A 21,748-nucleotide genomic window follows, 5' to 3' on the forward strand; every position below is an offset into this window, starting at 1 on the left:
TAATAGTGTGAGAGTCCAGTCCATAATTGGGCCAGCAGGGGATATATCTTTTTTTAAACTTTGGACTTCTTGCGGGCCGGATTTTGGACACTGGCAGGCCATCGTTTGGGGACCCCTGTGTTAAACTGTAAGTAGGTTAGATATAATTATTGAATATGATTAAAATGAAGAATAAGATGACCGATTCAGTGTTAATATTTGAGTTGGCGCTGGGCCCCTCTGTAATGAAAAAGTTGGGCCCCCGAGGTCAAAAAGGTCAAGAACTCCTGCTTTACAGGACACACTAACAATATCATGGCTAACACTCGTGCACGCAGGAGTCAAACTTAAGGCACATCTGGCACATTTTTCTGTAGCCTGCAAAAACCTGTAAATGTGACTCATTAAGGCCTTTCATAATTTCTTTAAATTTTGACCAAAAAATGGTTTGAATGCAACGTGCAGTTCTTAACTATTATTTGATGCACAGCTATTCCAAGCATGTTTTTGTCATATACCCTTTTTGAAATACATTTCTTTACCTTTAATATCTGCCTGTCAACTTGACCTCTGATTATAAAGCAATTTTTTAAATCAGTCTATGGGCATAAGATATAATAATCCAATGAAAGGGGCAACTGAGTACACGTTATGTAGCGATTATACATTTTTATGGTTTGGCAGTTGCAAATGGCCCATGGAGGGCGGCCGTAACTGCGTCGTGGCCCACCATGAAAATGAGTTTGACACCCCTGACTTGTGGCTAGTTTTTATTGATAGGAATATGAATATTATTGGAGCATGTTCTTCCTGCCTGCGTCATAGGTCAAATGAGGTTCCAAAAGGAACCTTTGTGGTCAATTCTATTGCTGCTTTGTTTCGGACGCCAAGTGGGCGGCGCCTATGCCGACGATTATGTGAGGAGGAGGAAAGATGAAGGGACTTGTTTGTCGCCCGTCTCTGTGACAACGACAACGCATGTCCGCCGGGAGGTGGGCGTGGCCCTGGGATTCTTTAGGACTGATGTTTTGAACAGAAAAGGTCAGAGGACCGTAATGTGAATGTGATCTGACCTTTTGTTTTTGTGGAAGTGGACATTCCGAGGCTTGTCCCAATGGCAACTTGACGTGCGGCCATGTCAAGCGTGCCTATGGCGTTGCTATGGTGACGTAACAGTGGTCATCCGGCACAGTCCAGCCTTTCAGACGCTTGGTTAGAACCAGGGGTCCACAAATCCTGCTGCTACACTCACATGCAGCTTTAAGATAAACACCATGAAGCCAAAGAGACGAGTAAAGCTGCAAAAGTCATGTGATATGTCCCCTAATTCCCCCCCCCCCCAAACCCAATTTCATCATACTGGCCTTGAAGACGTCAAGGTTAGAGTTGTCGTGTTTAACCTTCCTCGCCAATTAGTCTGTGATTATGAACGCAATGGACGTGTTGGCGGCACCCCAGGCATCAGGCGAGGGCTTAATTAAAAGTACTTCCTGTTTGACTCTCTGCTGTTAACGGGCGTCTCCACAGGGCCCAAACAACCTCCTGAGGACGCTTTGATTCAGTTTGGACCACAGTCTACTCATAATAGCGTCAAGTGTAGGGCTGCAACTAACAACTAATTTGATAATCGATTAATCTGTCAATTATTACTTCGATTAATCGATTAATAATCGGATAAAAGAGACAAACTACATTTCTATCCTTTCCAGTATTTTATTGGGAAAAAAACAGCATACTGGCACCGTACTTATTTTGATTATTGTTTCTCAGCTGTTTGTAAATGTTGCAGTTTATAAATAAAGGTTTATAAAAAAACAATAAAAAAGTAGACTCTGCGCATGTGCAAAGCATAGATCCAACGAATCGATGACTAAATTAATCGCCAACTATTTTTATAATCGATTAGTTGTTGCGGCCCTATAGTCAAGTGGTTGGCAAGGAAAAAGAACACCGACCAACCAGGGATCCATATTGATGTGCTGTCCTTAAACATGAATAATGATGTCAATGTCCACACGGATTTATTATTAAGTGTGAGTGCAGCATCTTCAGAAGAGCAGTGAACCATCAATATGGATGAGAAGCAACTGAAAACACCAAAGACGACGGTGAGCAAAAGATGAGATGAAGATGATAAAAGTCGTACCACTTGGATTTTATTATGGAGAAGCAAAAGAAGCTCGTTAGCGTCGGCCAATCAAACGTCAGTCATGTCAAAATAAAAGTACATCAAGTATGAGCAAAGATAAATGCAAAGGCACACAAATTAAACTAATGAACAGAGCGTCTAGAAGTATTACTTGTTCAGTCATGGTCACTGGGGCAAGTATCAAAAGTGGATTAAAAAAATTCTAGAAGATTCTTTCCGTGTGACATTGGTGACCTCATCCTCTTTACGTAGAAAAATAATCTCAACCTGCAGTGATTTTTTTTTTTTTTGCCTTGTGTCTGCTGACATGATAGGAGCACCTTAATCAATAATTCGCTCCTTTATTCCCGCACACTGGATTTAATTTATTGCTTCTCACAAACAGAACAAAAAAAAAACCCTGCAGGTTCATTTAGACCCCGCCCCCTTCCCCATCTTTATATATGTACTCTGGAAGCAGTCTCACTGCATCGCCATGACAACCTGCGTGTTGTCAACTTTGATCACGCTTACAAACACACACACACACACCTTTTGTGTTATTGAAAAATGTAAAGTGTTAGGAAAACGACTCCTTCCTGATAAAAAAGAAAACTCTTGATAATGCAGAAAAATAAAACACCACTGCCCCACCCAAAAAAATCAAAAGTCGCCACGACCAAAGCGCACGTTTCTCGCTTGGCAATTGCAACCATGTGTTGTGGTCAAAGGTCACGTGCATCTTTAGCCCCTTGGCGGCCACTAAAACTGAAGTCTATCCAACCTGCCCAACCCCGCCCCCTACCCCCTACGCCCTAGAAAGGCAAACCCCGTAGCGGTGTTGACCATTAGCACCTTGTACGTCCGGCCGCAAAGAAGTCCAGACGGTGAAGAAGACCAGGCGTGAGCAGCAAGGGACGTGGCAAAGCAGGTCTTAAGGGGGCACGTAGGGCGGAGGAGATCTGTAGGGAGTCATGTTCTTCGGTCGGGAGCCTTTACCCTCCATGGGCGTGGTGAAGGGCGGCGGCGGCTGGTAAGGAGGCGCATTGGGGTCCTCGTCCCGGAGTGGCGTGTACTCTCCCAGCACTTCCCGGTTTAGGGGCGCCGTCTCTGGCGCGGCCACGTTGGGGTACTCGGGAGGTGGCAAAGGAGGCTTCTCTTCCTGGAGGATCAGGGGCGCGCTGGAAGAGGCTGGCGGTTTGGAGTCGTCCAGCTCGTCGGCGAAGATGATGGGAACGCCTTTCTTGATGAAAGTTGCCTGATCCTCCAGGGTCAGCTTCCCCTTCCGCTTCTTCCTGTAACAGATCATGGCCATGATTCCCGCGATCAACAGGATGGCCGCCACCACCACGGCGGGAATGACCGTGTGGAGGTAGACGTCATCTGTACTCTGCCTCCCGGTTCCCAGTGCCGGTGTGACTGCCACATGTTCCGGGATTTCCATCTCTCCCGGGGGAATGAAGGAGTAAGTCCTGCAGCTGGCCCGCCCCTTCACCTTGACGCCCAGAGGTCGAAATTCCGGCTCCATGGAATTCTGGAAGGTTTGTGACGGCCTTCCGTCGGCGTCGGCAAGCATCCTGCTCATGGTCATGATCTGTTCCTTGGGACAAGGATGGTGCGGCAGGCTGCTGTTGGTCCACTCCACCTGGATGGAACCTTTGCTGATGTTCTTCAGGCTCACCATGCTGCTGTTGCGGTCTCCCAAAGAGTACGCCAGCTTCCTGACCAGCAGGATTTTCTTGTGGATGTCGTGTGTAACGGAGCGCGGTTCTCCTTCCAGTCGGGCCGTGAACACAACAGGAGTTTTGTCGTTAGCGGGCCAGCGGTCGACGCGGACCTCAATAGCGTCGATAACATTCAGTCCACCTTTGTCAGTGGCCTGCATGAAGTATTCATGCTTTCCAGCGTTCTGCACATCGGGAAGGCCGTAGAGAAGCTGGCTGGTAGTGTTGAACTGGATCCAGGAACCTTCACCGACCACTTCGTTTAGGTTCTTTCTCAGACTCAGACGCAGTTTGTCGGTGGTTCCGTCTTCTTTGTCGAAGAAGGTGTCCGAGGGGATCTTGACCTCGAAGTACGTACCCACTAAAGCATTGACCTGGTCGATGGGATTGCGTAACACTGGTTTTTCATTGAAGGGATCTGGAAGGACGCCAGGAGATGGCGTGGTGCGTCTGGATGGCTTTGCTGTGGTTGTCTTTGGTTCTTTGGGCATGGGGGTGGTTTTGGGTCTTTTGGGCTTCTTGGTAGGTTTTCGGGTGGGTGTAGGCGGTGTGGCGGTAGCTTCCACGAAGGTGGGCCTGGTCATAGTTGGTTCGATGAGGATGGTGCTGGTGGTCTCCATCACCCTGGTAGGCTGAGGAGGCCCCAAAGTGGGCGTGTGGCTTATCGGGTCGCGGACTCGAATGGTCGGCTTGCCTGGTAGTGGTACAGGCCCTCGAACAGGCGGTGCAGAGCTTTCGGTGGGAGCAGCGATGGCAGGGGAAGACAGCGTCGGAACAATCCTCACTGGAGGTTCGACAACGCTGGTAGGAGGAAGCACGACCAGGACGGGCGTAGGGGTGTTGTTGAACTGGCGCCGCACACGCTTGGGAACGTGGGGCTTCTTGTTAGCGATGTGCCAGCCCACCACGGGGTAGCCCAACTCAGCCGACATGGTGCCCGCCTTTGCTGGCCCCTGGACGCTGTCAATGTTTGGGACGGTGCTCTGGTCGAGTGAACAACCGAGCTTCCAAGAGAGCAAGGCACCGTTCTCCACCACCTGGTGGGACAAATAACTTTGTTATGTACACCTCTCAGTGCCACTAATGGTAGAATGTGTCACACAGGACGGCATGACTCACCTTTTTGGCGTTGCCGGGTCCTGCCATGAAAGCAGACATGTCGAAGAGACGATTATTGACCACAGGAAGAATCTTCATGAAGGGCAGCTCCATGCCCGAAAAGCTCTTCATGTTGTGCAAGAGCGCCACCCTCTGGCGGGAGCTCATTTTGGTCAAATCGGCATCTAGGATGACTGTCAACACCGTGGTCGGTTCCTCATCGCCGCACGTGAACAGGTCGCGTTCAGTGGCGACTTGGTTGGACGTAATCTGAGGCGAGTCAGCCTCCGAATTATCTTCAGGGTGCACCTCGATGGAGAACACCTCCGATGAAGACGATGCCGACGACTCGGAGTGGTTGGACAGGGTCACTGAGATGTAATGGACGCCTTTGTCCTCGTCCAGCGGTAGACCCTTAAGCGTTCTGCGGGCGGCGTCCCAGTGCAGCCAGGTGGGCAGAATGTCCTTCCCCGACTCGGAAATCTGAAACGTGAGAAGATGCTGAGGTCACATTCACAGGGAACATAAAGAACATCACAACTTTATGTGAATGACGTTACGCACATTGGTTTGCTCAGAAATAAAAGGAAAGATTTAATCTAAATAAGTCGAGCAATTACAAAGTGAGACACATCACCGTGGAGACAAGCTGAGGGAGGACACACAACGCCATCTTTAATCGTGTTCCAAGGCAAAGACCGGAGGGCTAGTAATGCCCTCTTGTAGCAAACTATGTCCTCTGGAACGCTCACCAATGCCAATGACAGGGCAACAGACAAATGAGAGGTGCTTTAAACGCCATTACACAAATGCTTCACATGGCCACGCCCACAACTCATTAGATACACACACTCACAAACAGAAGGGAGAAAAGGGACATGTGAAAGAAATAAGGGAATGAAGTAAGTATGGAAGGAAGAGATGAAAATAGAAAAGAGGGGTAAGGCATGTGTGGTGGGTGGGTGGGTGGGGGGATTCCTGGCCGAGTCGAGCGTCTCCAGTGGAAAATTTGAGACCGTGGGCGGGGGGGGTTGTTAAACATCCTTATGGCGCGGGCGTGCGCGAGTGTCAACGTGCGCGTGTGGGATGAATATTTCCATGAGACAGGGAGCAGCAGATGACATCATCTTGCTGTCATGAAGGACAATCAACTGTCAATCAAGCGAAACACCGCTCACAGGCCACAACATGCACGTGAGACTGTACACGTACACACACATGCACGTACACACACACACTAAAAGACATGAATCACAGTGGCGGGCGAGCATGTTGCTATGTAATTAGCTTACATTCATATGTTTGAAGCTTTTTACAGTCCCGCGCACGTGTATACGCCACCACGTGCACTGACAACTAGCAGACTCGTGGTCAGTGGTGAGTCGCTCCGACCGCCAAACGCCATCACCGCAAGCGACCGCTCTGCTCCTCATGCTGTTATGTGGCCCCATGTTGCCTAGCAACAAGATTAGATTTACATACGAGACGCCATTGTGATCCACCGGCCAATCACAGCGCTCCTTGCTGGACACGCGCATTCTTGTTTCTGTGTATGTGACAACGTTCTCACTATTAGTTCCAGGTAAGGTTACCTACTAGTAAATAAATAAATGATAAATGGGTTTTACTTGTATAGCGCTTTTCTACCTTCAAGGTACTCAAAGCGCTTTGACACTATTTCCACATTCACACACACATTCACACACTGATGGCGGGAGCTGCCATGCAAGGCGCTAACCAGCACCCATCAGGAGCAAGGGTGAAGTGTCTTGCCCAAGGACACAACGGACGTGACTAGGATGGTAGAAGGTGGGGATTGAACCCCAGTAACCAGCAACCCTTCGATTGCTGGCACGGCCACTCTACCAACTTCGCCACGCCGTTAAGTGTAAAGTTACCTTAGGAAAGCGCTTCTCAAATAGTGGGGCAGGCGCCCTATGAGGTGTCGGGGGAGCGTTCTTTTTCGTTCTTGAACGATACAAAAGCGTCCAGCTAGGTGGCAGCACTGTACGAGTCGACCAACAGGCTCAAACAAGAAATATGATCACAAATACACACTGACTGTACATAATCCTTCAGTTTACTGAGGACATGTAGTACACAGACTTTGATCCTGTACTTGATGTTAAAAAGGTATATCAGGTATATTTGTATGCCTAAAGCAGTGTTTTTAAACCTTTTTTGAGGCAAGGCACATTTTTTTCATTAAAAAATACGGAGGCACACCACCAGCAGAAAATGTTAAAAAATGAAACTCCACCAGGTCGTCGTGCCTTATTTTGAGTTTGTTGGTGTTTTCCTGCGTGTAGTGCTTTAGTTCTTGCCTTCCTGTTTTGTTGGTGTTTTCCTGTAGCAGTTCCATGTCTTCCTTTGAGCGCTATTCCCCGCACCTGCTTTGTGTTAGCAAGCAAGGCTATTTAAGTTGTTGCTATCATTCTTTGTGTGGACATTGTTGATTTCCATGTCATGTACGGATGTACTTTGTGTATACCGTCTCTGCTCCCACACGCTGCAAGTTTTTGCTGTCGTCCAGCATTCTGTTTCTGTTGACTTTGTACCCAGTTCAGTTTTACTGTCGTTTTGCGTAGCCTTCCCTATGCTTCATTGCCTTTTCCTTTTGTTCATTTTTGGTTTAAGCATTGCATACCTTTTTACCTGATCGCTGTGGTCTGCATATTGGGATCACAACAAACCATCCTTGTCTCACCCGACACATTCCGACTTTTACAAAGCAATCAACTACCTGCTGCCACCTACTGATATGGAAGAGTATTACTGTATTTTTCGGACTATACTGTAAATCGCAGTTTTTTTCATAGTTTGGCCGGGGGTGCGACTTACACTCAGGAGCGACTTGTGTGAAATTATTAACACATTACCGTAAAATATAAAATAATATTATTTAGCTCATTCAAGTAAGAGACTAGACTTATAAGATTTCATGGGATTTAGCGATTAGGAGTGACAGATTGTTTGGTAAACGTATAGCATGTTCTATATGTTATAGTTATTTGAATGACTCTTACCATAATATGTTACGTTAACATACCAGGCACGTTCTCAGTTGGTTATTTATGCGTCATATAACGTACACTTATTCAGCCTGTTGTTCACTATTCTTTATTTATTTTAAATTGCCTTTCAAATGTCTATTCTTGGTGTTGGGTTTTATCAAATAAATTTCCCCCAAAAATGCGACTTATACTCCAGTGCGACATATATGTTTTTTTCCTTCTTTATTATGCATTTTCGGCATGTGCGACTTATACTCCGGAGCGACTTATACTCCGAAAAATACGGTACATGGTTACCCTGCAGAGCTCTACACAGCACAGACGCTAAGTAACAGCACATTATTTGCAGATTATAATTATTGATTTGCACATTAGTGTGCCGCGGCACAGTGGTTGACAAACACTGGCCTAAAGAACACAGCTGCCATGAAGATGGATGAGTATTGTTGGTTGTAAATAGGTTCTTGTGTGAAGATAACATTACACGGCTTTATCATGATGAAAACTGTGTTCTGGTGGTGGCGGGGCGGCTTTATTTTTCCACATGAATGTGTGGCACCCCTTAATGGTTGTGCTAAACATGCTGGCATACATGAAATACAGATATCCTTTAAAGTTTTATCATTATTTAACCGATACTTCTTTTAGAGTGGGGCGGGCATGATAAGGTGTCAGGGAGGGCGTGACAAAACACAAGTCTTCTATGTAGATGCTGATGCCATCAACTCAGAGTGGTTTACATAGATAAAAACAACAACAAATAATTACATATCAAGTTCTCAGTCATATTTCAATTTGGGTGGATCCCAAAGGGGGGGGGGGGGGGGGGGGCAATGACACAAAAAATTGCAGGAGGACAGTTACTTTAGGGGTAAAGTTAATTTAGGTGTAGTAACTTCAGGTGTAAAGTTACCTAAGGAGTACAATTACATTTGGACCAGGTACATTTGGGGTGAATTTACATTAGGAGGACAGTTACTTTCAGATTAATTACTTTTGCTGTAAAGTTACTCCAGGGTTAAAGTTACTTTAGACCTTACTTTAGGATTAAAGTTACTTTAGAAGGACAGTTACTTTAGGCTTAGTTTCTTAAAGGGTAAAATTACCCCAGGAAAACGACATTTGGATTACCGTAGTTACTTTTGGGGTAAAGTTACATTAGGAGGAAAGTTACTTTAGGAGTAAAGTTTAGTGGTAAAGAGTTGAGTGAGTAAATGACATTCAACTGTCTTAGCGACTCACCTGCATCACGTCGCCCACATACGTGTCCTCCATCTTGGTTGGCACCTTCATCTGGAAGAGCCGGCCCACCACTGCTGAGGAGTCGGGGAAGTTCTGCTTCACGGCGGCCATGTTGGCATCCGCAGTGTCTTCCTGGAAGTGGAGGAGGAGCGACGAGTGCATGGAGGCCTCCAGCTCACCTCCACCGTGTTCTCCTCGCACGCCCACCAGGAGCACAGCCAGCATGAACACGCTCATTCTGACGCCTCCCACGCGGAGATTCTGGAACATTCTCAAAGATGATGGGCTAAAGGGGGCGGGGCATTCACCCCTAATAAAACCCCGCCCACTGTTTATTTTAGCTCCTCCCCCACTTGATTGGTGCCAAGAGAGATGCTCCTCCACCTCCTCTTCTTTGGTCCTCCTCACAGGGAGGAGCACGCCGCTGACTCCTGCACGTAGAAAAACGGGTGGTGAGAAGGCGATAGTCAAAATGCATACGCGCGCACGCACACATACGCACACTGATCTGACGGCTTAAGAGCTGTGGAGTAATCTGATTACTTTTACAATTATCTGACTTTCTTTGAATGATCAGGAAGTGAAAGAGGAGAGAGTGGAGAGGGGGCGGGGCCGGATGAAGCGTGGATTAGCAAACAAAGAGTGAGCACTCAAAGCTCCACGGATGAATGCGTGCACCCCTTTTGTGTCAGTGTGAGTGTGTCTTGTTATTCATGCCACTCTTTCATGGGGAGGCCCCGCCCCCTGCGTCTCAACACCAATGGGTAGGGACAAGGTAGAAAGTCTCTACAGAGACCCCTGCTGCTGCTTTCTTCCTCCAAGCAGATGCCCGGCAGACAACGTATCACCGCAGGAATTCCCGGCAACAACAAAAACACGTCCTGCGGCTAAAAGCTCCTTTGTTGCTACGCCCCCGCGCTCACCGTGCCTAATACTTTGTTTAGAGTCAGAGCTCTGAACTTTCCATGCTGTTCCACCTTTTAGCCTCACTTCCACAAAGCTCCCAGACAAACTCTTCTTAGAATCTTCAACAACACCCGCCGATGCTCTGAAGCACCACAGGTTGTTGTAGTGGCAGGACTTTTAAATATTACTTAAATATAATAGTGTAACTAAACCCCTCATCACGCTAGTCGACATGCTAATAAACATGTAAAGTTAACCATGGTAGTCAACATGCTAAAACCATGTGTTCAGTTACTGAATATGTTAATAAACATTTAAAGTTAGACATGCTAGTCAACATGCTGACAAGTTAAAGTTAAAGTACCAATGATAGTCACACACACACACACGAAGTGTGGTGAAATTTGTCCTCTGCATTTGACCCATCCCCTTGTTCCACCCCCTGGGAGGTGAGGGGAGCAGTGGGCAACACCGGTGGCCGCGCCCGGGAAGTGAGCAGGAGCGGTGCATTTTTGGTGATTTAACCCCCAATTCCAACCCTTGATGCTGAGTGCCAAGCAGGGAGGTAATGGGTCCCATTTTTATAGTCTTTGGTATGACTCGGCCGGGGTTTGAACTCACAAACTACCGATCTCAGCAAACTAACCACTAAGTTAGAAATGCTAACAAACATGTAAAGTTAAGCATGCTAATAAACATGCAAAGTTAAACAAGTTACCGTATTTTTCGGACTATAAGTCACAGTTTTTTTCATAGTTTGGCCAGGGGTGCGACTTATACTCAGGAGGGACTTATGTGTGAAATTATTAACACACTACTGTAAAATATCAAATAATATTATTTAGCTCATTCACGTAAGAGGCTAGACGTATAAGATTTCATGGGATTTAGCGATTAGGAGTGACAGATTGTTTGGTAAACGTAAAGCATGTTCTATATGTTATAGTTATTTGAATGACTCTTACCATAATATGTTACGTTAACATACCAGGCACGTTCTCAGTTGGTTATTTATGCCTCATATAACGTACACTTATTTAGCCTGTTGTTCACTATTCTTTATTTATTTTTTAAAATTGCCTTTCAAATGTCTATGTGTTGGTGTTGGGTTTTATCAAATAAATTTCCCAAAAAAATGCGACTTATACTCCAGTGCGACTTATATGTTTTTTCCCTTCTTTATTATGCATTTTCGGCAGGCGCGACTTATACCCCGGAGCGACTTACACTCCGAAAAATACGGTAGGTAACATGCGAATAAACATGCAAAATTAAACAAGTTAGGAAACATGCGAATAAACATGCAAAGTTAAACAAGTTAGGTAACATGCGAATAAACATGCAAAGTTAAACGAGTTAGGTAACATGCGAATAAACATGCAAAGTAAGCCTGCTAAGTCAACCTGCTAATAAACATGTAAAGTTAGACATACTAGCCAACATGCTGATAAACATGTTAAATTAGAAGACATGCTAACAAACATGTAAAGTTAGCCATGTGAATCAACAAGCTAATAAACATGTGTAAAGTCTGTCATGCTTGTCATCATGCTGATAAACACGTAGTCAGAAATGCAAACAAACATATAAAGTTAAGCATGCTGGTTAACATATCATGTTAAGTTAGCCCTGCTAATAAACAAAGTTAGACATCCAACTGAACATGCCAATTAACATGTCAAGTTAGCCGAGTTAATAAACAAAGTTAGACATGCTACTGAACATGCTAATAACATGTAAAGTTATGCATGCTAACAAACATAGTTAGGCATGCTACATAACATGCTAATAAACATGTAAAGTTAGACATAATAGGAGACATGCTAATGAATATGTTAAATTAGACCTGCTAGTTAATATGCTCATAAACATTTAAAGTTAAACCTGCTAGTCAACATGCTAATAAACATACACAGTTAGACATGCTTGTAAACAAGTACATTTAGACCTGTTAGCCAACATGCTAATAAACATACAGTTAGACATGTTCATAAACATGTAAAGTTAGACATGCTAGTAACATGCTAATAAACATGTAAAGTTAGACATGCTAGTCTACATGCTAATAAACATGTAAAGTTAGACATGCTTGTAAACATGTAAAGTGGATGTGCGCGCTAATAAAACATTTCAAGGTTGTAGTGGATGCGTCCTAGCAAATAGAAAGTTAGGTAGAATAACTACAGCCCAACATTGGTGCGTTTGAGCACTTGGTGGCACCATGTTGAGCATAATTTAAAGATTAAAAAGAGTTCAAGATGGCTGCAGGAGCTAAACTGTTTGATGGCGGCGTTGCCGACGGAAATACGCCCCCCAGCCTCTTCTCTGAGCTCTCGTCTACTTTGCTTTTTTTATTCCACTTTCAAGGCCGCTGGCTTGTTCAATGGCTTCAAGGACCTTCCTAGGCGCCGGTACGCCGTGACGACACAGGCGGGCTGCTGGGGAGGACTCACATGACTGACAGGCCAGTGCATGAGGACGCACAAGATGTGACGTGTTACAAATGACGATGGTCTCACTTAACAACTAACTGGAAGTGTTTGGGACTGTTCTATACTGAACAAAAATATAAAACGCAACACTTTTGTTTTTGCTCCCATTTTTCATGAGTTGAACTCAAGGATCTAAAATTGTTACTATATACACAAAATACCTATTTCTCTCAAATATTGTTCACAAGTCTGTCTAAATCTATGGTAGTGAGCATCTCCTCTTTGCCAAGATAGTACATCCCACCTCACAGGTGTGCCATATTAAGATGCTGATTAAACAGCATGATTATTGCACAGGTGTGCCTTAGGCTGCCCACAATAAAAGGCCACTCTGAAATGTGCAGTAGAAAAGAAAAGCAGCCAGTATCTTGTGTCTATAAAGGTTCTCATTCATCGAAGTCATGGTCATCTCAGGCCGTTCAAACGATCGCAACTGGACTGCTTGGTTTGTCTTAGAAGACGTTTTGCTGCTCATTCGAGTATAGGCCTAATCAGTTTGTGCTCATAGACTTAGATTGGTCAGCTCGACTAGACCTGGACCTGAGATCAGTATCTAGTGTGACCACCAATTGCCTCACGCAGTGCAACACATCTCCTTCGCATAGAGTTGATCCGATTGTTGATTGTGTCCTGTGGAATGTTGGTCCACTCCTCTTCAATGGCTGTGCGAAGTTGCTGGATATAGGCAGGAACTGGAACACTCTGTCATATACGCCAATCTACAGTACATCATCCCAAACATGCTCAATGGGTGGCATGTCCGGTGAGTATGCTGGCCATGCACAAACTGGGATGTTTCCAGCTTCCAGGAATTGTGTACAGATCCTTGCAACATGGAGCTGTGCATTGTCATGCTGCAACATGAGGTGATGGTCTTGGGTGAATGGCACAACAATGAGCCTCAGGATCTCGTCACGGTGTTTCTATGCATTCAAAATGCCATCAATAAAATGCACTTGCGTTCGTTGTCCATAACATACGCCTGCCCGTACCGTAACCCCCCCCACCATGGGCCACTCGATTCACATTGACATCAACAAACCGCTCTTCCCCACGATGCCAGACACGCGGTCTGCCATCTGCTTTGAACAGTGAAAACCGTGTTTCAACAGTGAAGAGAACACCTCTCCAATGTGCCAGACGCCATCGAATGTGAGTATCTGCCCACTCAAGTCGGTTACGACGAGAAACTGCAGTCAGGTTGAGACCCCGATGAGGACCACGAGCATGCAGATGAGCTTCCCTGAGACGGTTTCTCACAGTTTGTGCATAAATTATTTGGTTATGCAAACCAATTGTTGCAGCAGTTGTCCAGGTGGCTGGTCTCAGACGATCATGGAGATGCACCTGCTGGATGTGGAGGTCCTGGGTTGGTGTGGTTACAAGCGGTCTGTGGTCGTACTGCCAAATTCACAGAAACACCTTTGGAGACGGCTTATGGTAGAGAAATGAACATTCAATTCACGGGCAACAGTTCTGGTGGACATTCTTGCAGTCAGCATGCCAACCGCACGCTCCCTCAAAACCTGCCACATTTGTGGCATTGTACGGTGTGATAAAACTGCATATTTCAGCGTGGCCTTTTATTGTGGGCAGCCTAAGGCACACCTGTGCAATAATCATGCGGTTTAATCAGCATCTTGATATGCCACACCTGTGAGGTGGGATGGATTATCTTGGCAAATAAGAAGTGCTCACTAACATCTTTAGACATATTTGTGAACAATATTTGAGAGAAATTGGTCTTTTGTGTATATAGTAAAAAGTAACAGATCTTTAAAGTCAACTCATGAAAAATGGGAACAAAAACCAAACTGTTGCGTTTATATTTTTGTTCAGTGTAGTTAGGAGGCGGGAAAATGACAAAGTCACTTCCTGTGTTCTCAGATACAGGAAGTTTATGTGTGACATCTATGAGGAGAAGACGCACAATGGAAAAATGAAGAGGAACCCGAAACCATGATGGCAACCAAGGCAACGGCTGGACGAACATTCCGGCCACTCCTTGACAGCTGGAAGTGGACAGTAAGAAGGACAAAGTCCTTCCTCCTTTCGGTCCGTGCGTTAAAATCACAGACGGGAGAGGACCTCCTGCCATTGCCAAAACACCACCAAGATTTGTTTTTCGGAAGTGGATGGACTTTTGAAAGCCCCCTGCTGTGCTTTGGATGCCATTTATTATTTTTTTTAAAACTGGTTCCTTATCTTTTGGGAAGAAACGCCCCCTTCAAATGTTCATGATGTTGACCAAAGTAACGAGAGACGACCACCGTGGTGGACGAGACCACCAGCAAAGACACACATAGACAGCTGGACACATGCTTGTGTGTGTGTGTGCGTGAAAAACAGACAGCTGACGACAATTTGCGTGACTGTGTGATACAAAATAACAGCTGCCAGTCAAACCCACACACACATGATTGGTTGAAGTCAAATCTTAATGGAGTCAATGGAGAAGACAACAGGAAGTTAGCTTAGCATCATGTAGCATTGTTTGGAATCAGTAAGCGTGTTTGTGCACTTGTTTATATGTGAATGACGGTCAGAGGTGACATCACACCTGTTTGCGCCGCCCACCATCAACATTATTTTTCCATGGATGGATCTCGCGCCATCCATCATGGCTGCCATTGCAGCAAGACATGAGTGGAATGCACGTGTGGGTGGGGCCGTAGAAAACAGATGGGGAGGCAGGGGGGGGTCGTCGCCAGTGGTCACATGACTACCTAAAAGGGAATGCCACACTCGTTCAGGCTCGCCAAAGGTGTGTGTGTGTGTGTGTGTGTGTGTGTGCTGCTGATGTTTGACTGTTACTTTTAACATGTGCACGTCTGTCACTTCCTGCCCTGACTGTGTCTCCTGTCAACACACACACAAACACACGCACAGTAATGTGTGAACCGTTATCTAAATTTGACCATCCACTCAGACGCCAGGTGTGTACACGCATCCACACACGTCTCAGCTTTTGAAGCATCGGTCCACTTTGTAACATGGGGGTGGTTGCCATGGTTACCACGGAAACATTCTCAGCAGAATACCTCGACAAGCCTCAACGTGCTGCTCGCTTGACACCCCACTGGATGTTCCACTGGAGGACAACTCTTGTCAACATTCCACAATGGAGGATGTGTTAACGTTCAGCATTTAGCAGCTGGAAACATCTCAACACTTCTGGACAATCAAGATTCTGGAACATTCCTCTACTGCCGGGCAACCAAGCTCGCCGCAACGCAATTGCTAATAAAGACAAGTTAATGCACTTCCCACCATCGTTGTTGTACACACACACACGGATGCAAAATCCAACCATCCATTTTCTACCGCTTGTCCCTTTCGAAGATAATGTAAGAGAATCCGTAAGTGTGTCAGCTGTATTGCCACATGAGCCCTGAGGAGGTGCCACTGAGTCCCTCCCTCTTACACACAGACCAGAGATGGGGTTTATGGCTCTTTGCAGCGATTCAGATCACGAGGAGCCGTTCCTTTCAAAGAGTCATTCAAAAGAATGTGAATGTATAATTACACTACCCTACCTGGTGTTTACACCTGAATGTCTGGATGACTCGCCTCCATATTTCCAGTGGTTAGCGCCGAGTTACGAAACCGCTTTATTATGAAGCTGGCTGTGGCGCGTTCTTTCTGACATCACTTCCTGTGTCGGACGCGGTCTTACTGGCGTCACTTCCTCTCCGAACTCAGTTTGAAAACGATCAATGAGTCCATACAAAGCTAAGAGCCGGAGATTCAAGAAATAGACGGCGCACTTACCCGTGTAAAAAATTATCCAAGGAGGGGAACCTTAAGCAATGATTTAGTGTGGTTGAAACGGGACTTAGGCTAAATAATTATTTGTTTAATGAGTCATCCGGCGTAATATAGACAGGGTGTAATTCAACTGGCTGTCATTGTTCACTTAAAAGAGCCGTACAGAAGACTCGACTCATTCACGAACCTTGCATCTCTAACACAAATACAAGGGTGTGTCACATAACGCTGACACATCTATGTTGCATCTCAAATACAAAGAATAGGCGTCCAACAGTGGGGTGGGCCTAAGACGTAAAGTGTGTCCTGACTCCATGGCGCCATTTCAGCTGTCAGCTGGTGGACCACCAGGTGGCGTGCATGTGACAGAGGGTCACACAACTGTTGGCATTCTATGAAGGGGTGTGATATGTAAAGTCTCTCGGACAGTAAAGACTGGCATGGAACGACGATCCCAAAAGATAAATGAAGAGCTACTCCACATGGCCTGAGAACGCAGGAAGTGTTCTCAGCTCAGTGGATCACAAGAGGCGGTGATGCAGTCAGGTTGGCCTCTTTCTAGCGGTCATGTTGGCGGATGATGCTACAATGTTCAATGGTCGTGTGTGTGTTTTTACTAATCGGTCTCAAAGGCTGCACAACAAATCAGATTTTTTTGCCCTTAAGTGACACAGATCAGATACTTTTTGCAAGTCTAAACGATTCAAAGTGCTTCAAATCAGAATCAGGCTACATCAGGAGGTACTCCTATTCCAATTGGAATCTGATCTTTCCAAATGTGACTTCCGATTGCGACGTTTACTTCATCTTTGGGCGAGCTACGTCATTCATATGCGGCGGAAAAGACAGCCCGCCAGCAGAAGTGGATACGTCATCACAACATCCGGTTTCGGTGATCAAAGTCTATTTTCGGCAGCCAAATATTTGGCGCAACACTTGTCAGTAGTGCGCAAACAATAGGCCAGGAAATAGCGATTGTTGAAGGACCACAGTTGATGTGTACGCTGTGGCGTATTTGCTTACATGATACGTACATTGCATAAGTGAGTTGAAAAATAAAGATAACGTAAATCCACGCTGATGTCTGTGTCTCCTCTACTTTACAGCCATACAAATAGTTACAACATATACAGTACAAGCCAAAAGCTTGGACACACCTTCTCGTCATTCAATGTGTTTTCTTTATTTTCATGACTATTTACATTGTAGATTGTCACTGAAGGCATCAAAACTATGAATGAAACACATGTGGAGTTATGTACGTACTTAACAAAAAAAGGTGAAATAACTGAAAACATGTTTTATATTCTATTTTCTTCAAAAATAGCCACTCTTTGCTCTGATTACTGCTTTGCACACTCTTGGCATTCTCTCAATGAGCTTCAAGCACACCTGTGAAGTGAAAACCATTTCAGGTGACTACCTCTTGAAGCTCATTGAGAGAATGCCAACAGTGTGTGAAAAAGGTATCAGAGCAAAGAGTGGCTATTTTGAAGAAACTACAATATAAAACATGTTTTCAGGTTTTGTACCTTTTTTTGTTAAGTACATAACTCCACATGTGTTCATTAATAGTTTTGATGCCTTCAGTGACAATCTACAATGTAAACAGTCATGAAAATAAAGAAAATGCAGTGAATGAGAAGGTGTGTCCAAACTTTTGGCCTGTACTGCATATACATTAATATTTATATTACTCATTATATTTCTTCAAGTAAAACAGATTTTTAAGGAGTGGCGACTTTTATTTTGCAAAGTAGTTGTAGTACCGACTCTCTTCTTCATTTACGGAATCCGGTCAGCTTCCTTTGTTCTTACTTTATCGAACTGCGCATGCAAGTGACATTGAGGCCACATTGGGCAACAATGGGACCTTTGCGCTTTTGTACTGGAGTGTGATAAAGATTGCATTTTCCTTGCTGTGTAAACAGTCAGCTGGGAAAAAAATATCAAATGTTGAAAAAAAAAAACAGATTTGGGCCACTTTGGCCTGCAGTGTAGACGTAGTCACACACTCCCCTTGTAGTTTAGCCTTGTGTGGCCCACAGTATGACCTCCTTCAGGGACATTTTTAAAACAAACACGTCCTCTATTGGGAAAACAGAAGAATCTTCTAAATTACTGTAAGGCTTTTAGTAGAGCTGTCCGACAATATAGGACATCGGACTGCCGATATTATGGGCCGATAAATGCTTTGAAATGTAATATCGGAAATTATCGGTATCGGTTTCAAAAAGTAAAATTTCTGACTTTTTAAAACGCTGCTGTACGGAGTTGTACACGGACGTAGTTGGGAGAAGTACAGTGCAGTTGCGTCTCCCAGTCATACTTGCCAACCCTCCCGATTTTCCCGGGAGACTCCCGAATTTCAGTGCCCCTCCCGAAATTCTCCCGGGGCAACCATTCTCCCGAATTTCTCTCGATTTCCACCCAGACAACAATATTGGGGGCGTGCCTTAAAAGGCACTGTCGTTGCGTTCCGGCCCGATCACATAATATCTACGGCTTTTCACACACACAAGTGAATGCAAGCCATACTTGGTCAACAGCCATACAGGTCACACTGAGAGTGGCCGTATAAACAACTTTAACACTGTTACAAATATGCGCCACACTGTGAACCAACACCAAACAAGAATGACAAACACATTTCGTGAGAACATCCGCACCGTAACACAACATAAACACAACAGAACAAATACCCAGAACCCCTTGCAGCACTAACTCTTCCGGGACGCTACAATATACACCCCGCTACCACCAAACCCCGCCCCCCCCCCAACCCCCATCTCCCGAATTCGGAGGTCTCAAGGTTGGCAAGTATGCTCTAGTATACTCTGGACTGAAAAAGCAATAAGGCCCATATATAAATAAATAGGTTACTGTACAGACACATATATTGCACTTTTTCACATGCATCCACGTTTATGGATGTATGTTATATTTTCTTTTTTATTCCAGCGAGTTAATCCATTCAAGAGTCTTACGGCCTGAGGGAAGAAGCTGTTACAGAACCTGGAGGTTCTGCTTCGGATGCTGCGGAACCTCTTTCTAGAGTCCAGCAGTATTTTTTTTGAGGCATGTTTAAAAAAATAAAAAATTATGCACTTTGTGAAAGTCAAAAGTATAGTATTTCCTATAGTTGTAGTGGGTATTAGGATTATGTCAGGGAGAGCATGTCCCAAATTCCAAACTGCTGTTTTGAGGCATGTTAAAAAAAAAAGTATGCACTTTGTGACTTCAATAATAAATATGGCAGTGCCATCTTGGCACTTTTTTCCATAACTGGAGTTGAAGTTGTTCTCTTATTTTGGAAAACCTTGTTCTTGATTGATTGAAACTTGTATTAGTAGATTGCACAGTACAGTACATATTCCGTATAATTGACCACTAAATGGTAACACCCGAATACGGTTTTCAACTTGTTTAAGTCGGGGTCCACGTTAATCAATTCATGGTAAAGTTACATTTTTTTAATGCATCCGGCAGGGCATCGCAACAAAATTAGGCATAATAATGTGTTAATTCCACGACTGTACATATCGGTTGATATCGGAATCGGTAATTAAGAGTTGGACAATATCGGGACATCAGCAAAAAAGCCATCTCTAATGATAACCATAGAAGAGGATGTGTCTCAGTTCCACTAAGACAACTTGAATTGAGGTGAAGAGACTCAGCCACACATAGCTTCACTTATTTTTACACCAGAATGCTAGGAAAGATGTGTGCGGTCACACTTCTGGTGTTACGCGCCTGTCCACACTCAGTGTGCTCAGCTGTGTTGACAAATGTAAACATCCTCACGCCGACAGGCAAAAAACCGTGCACGATTTCCGCGCACGGGCGCTGACCAACTTGCACGGGCACGCGCGTGCACCGGGAATGAGGTCAAACACTAAGTTAGCGCCCCCCCACACACACACACACAGGTGCCAAAAATAAACCCGAGCGATGAAGACCCCCCCACGTCTCCACATGCACCTGTTCAGTTGGCGAGCACGAAGAGGCGACGCGAGCACGCGCGCACAAACACGACGGACACGTGCACAGATTCAGCGACACCAGAATGAGGGAAAAAAAACAACGGAAATATTCCCGCCAAAGAGAAACGTGCGCGTACATGAGCGCTCGCTCCATGCAGCAGGACGCGCACACGCACACACCAGACACTGACCGCAGTAAATGGTCCTCTTGTCGAAGCTCCGCTCCAAACTTGGTAGGAAAAAACACGACGACCGCCGAGAGCCAGCCCTCCTCTCGGTCCACGACACAAAGCCGAAGCGGGAACGAGCGTCAGGGCGCTGGCATCGGACCTGGACGCTCGGCTCGGCTGCCTCTGGGTGGTGCGAGGCGACGTGTCTTCCTTTCGGGGTCCGCGACGTTCCGCGACGTGAATGTCTGCTGTGGACTCACAATGGTGGTTTACATGCAGGGGGCGGGGCTAAGCGAGGAGGGCGGGGCGACAGAGAGGGAAGGCTTCAGTTCCCCCCCTCCCCCTCCGCTCACACCACCTTTATTGCTCCTCTCACTTTTTTGTCGTCCTGATGTGCACACCTGCGTGCACGCGCCCTAATCACGACCAACTCGTGTGTGACGTCATCGTCCCGGTACATCATCACAGGCTGCCTATCTATACTAACGTAGATAGATAGATCGTACTTTATTGATTCCTTCAGGAGAGTTCCCTCAGGAAAATTTAAAAAAAAAAAAAAAAAGCACGCGCTTCTATTGATTTTGTGACACTTCTTCAAATGGCATGTGAACACTTGAGTCACTGGCCAGCTATAGGCTACTCCCACTGAATGTCACCAATTATTTACGTGTCATCCATATTGTTCACATCATATAAACACATGTACATACAGTATCTGTTCATAAATGTACATATACTGTAAGTAAATATATGCAAATATGTTGTGTGAACACATGCAGCCTGCATACATGTTCATAAATGTTCATTTGTGTCGATACACTATTTACATTTGTTTATATATATATATATATATATATATATATATATATATATATATATATATATATATATATATATATATATATATATATATATATATTAGGGCTGCAACAACTAATCGATTAAATCGATTAAAATCCATCCATCCATCCATCTTCTTCCGCTTATCCGAGGTCGGGTCACGGGGGCAGCAGCCTAAGCAGGGAAGCCCAGACTTTCCTCTCCCCAGCCACTTCGTCCAGCTCCTCCCGGGGGACCCCGAGGCGTTCCCAGGCCAGCCGGGAGACATAGTCTTCCCAACGTGTCCTGGGTCTTCCCCGGGGCCTCCTGCCGGTCGGACGTGCCCTAAACACCTCCCTAGGAAGGCGTTCGGGTGGCATCCTGACCAGATGCCCGAACCACCTCATCTGGCTCCTCTCGAT

At 45.4% G+C, this 21,748-nt stretch overlaps 1 protein-coding gene across 1 annotated transcript; it reads right to left on the minus strand.

The window, feature by feature from the left end:
• Positions 1 to 2,115: 2,115 nt before the first annotated feature.
• Positions 2,116 to 20,865, minus strand: dag1 (dystroglycan 1). The gene is made up of 4 exons (XM_062047490.1): positions 20,529 to 20,865; positions 9,186 to 9,616; positions 4,951 to 5,412; positions 2,116 to 4,868 (listed from the first exon to the last, which is right to left on the minus strand). Exons 2-4 carry the CDS (start codon positions 9,453 to 9,455, stop codon positions 3,042 to 3,044), a joined length of 2,559 nt encoding a protein of 852 aa, XP_061903474.1. The 5' UTR covers positions 9,456 to 9,616; positions 20,529 to 20,865; the 3' UTR covers positions 2,116 to 3,041.
• Positions 20,866 to 21,748: the final 883 nt, after the last annotated feature.

Source organism: Entelurus aequoreus, linkage group LG01 (assembly GCF_033978785.1).
Source record: "Entelurus aequoreus isolate RoL-2023_Sb linkage group LG01, RoL_Eaeq_v1.1, whole genome shotgun sequence".
Taxonomy (NCBI): domain Eukaryota; kingdom Metazoa; phylum Chordata; class Actinopteri; order Syngnathiformes; family Syngnathidae; genus Entelurus; species Entelurus aequoreus.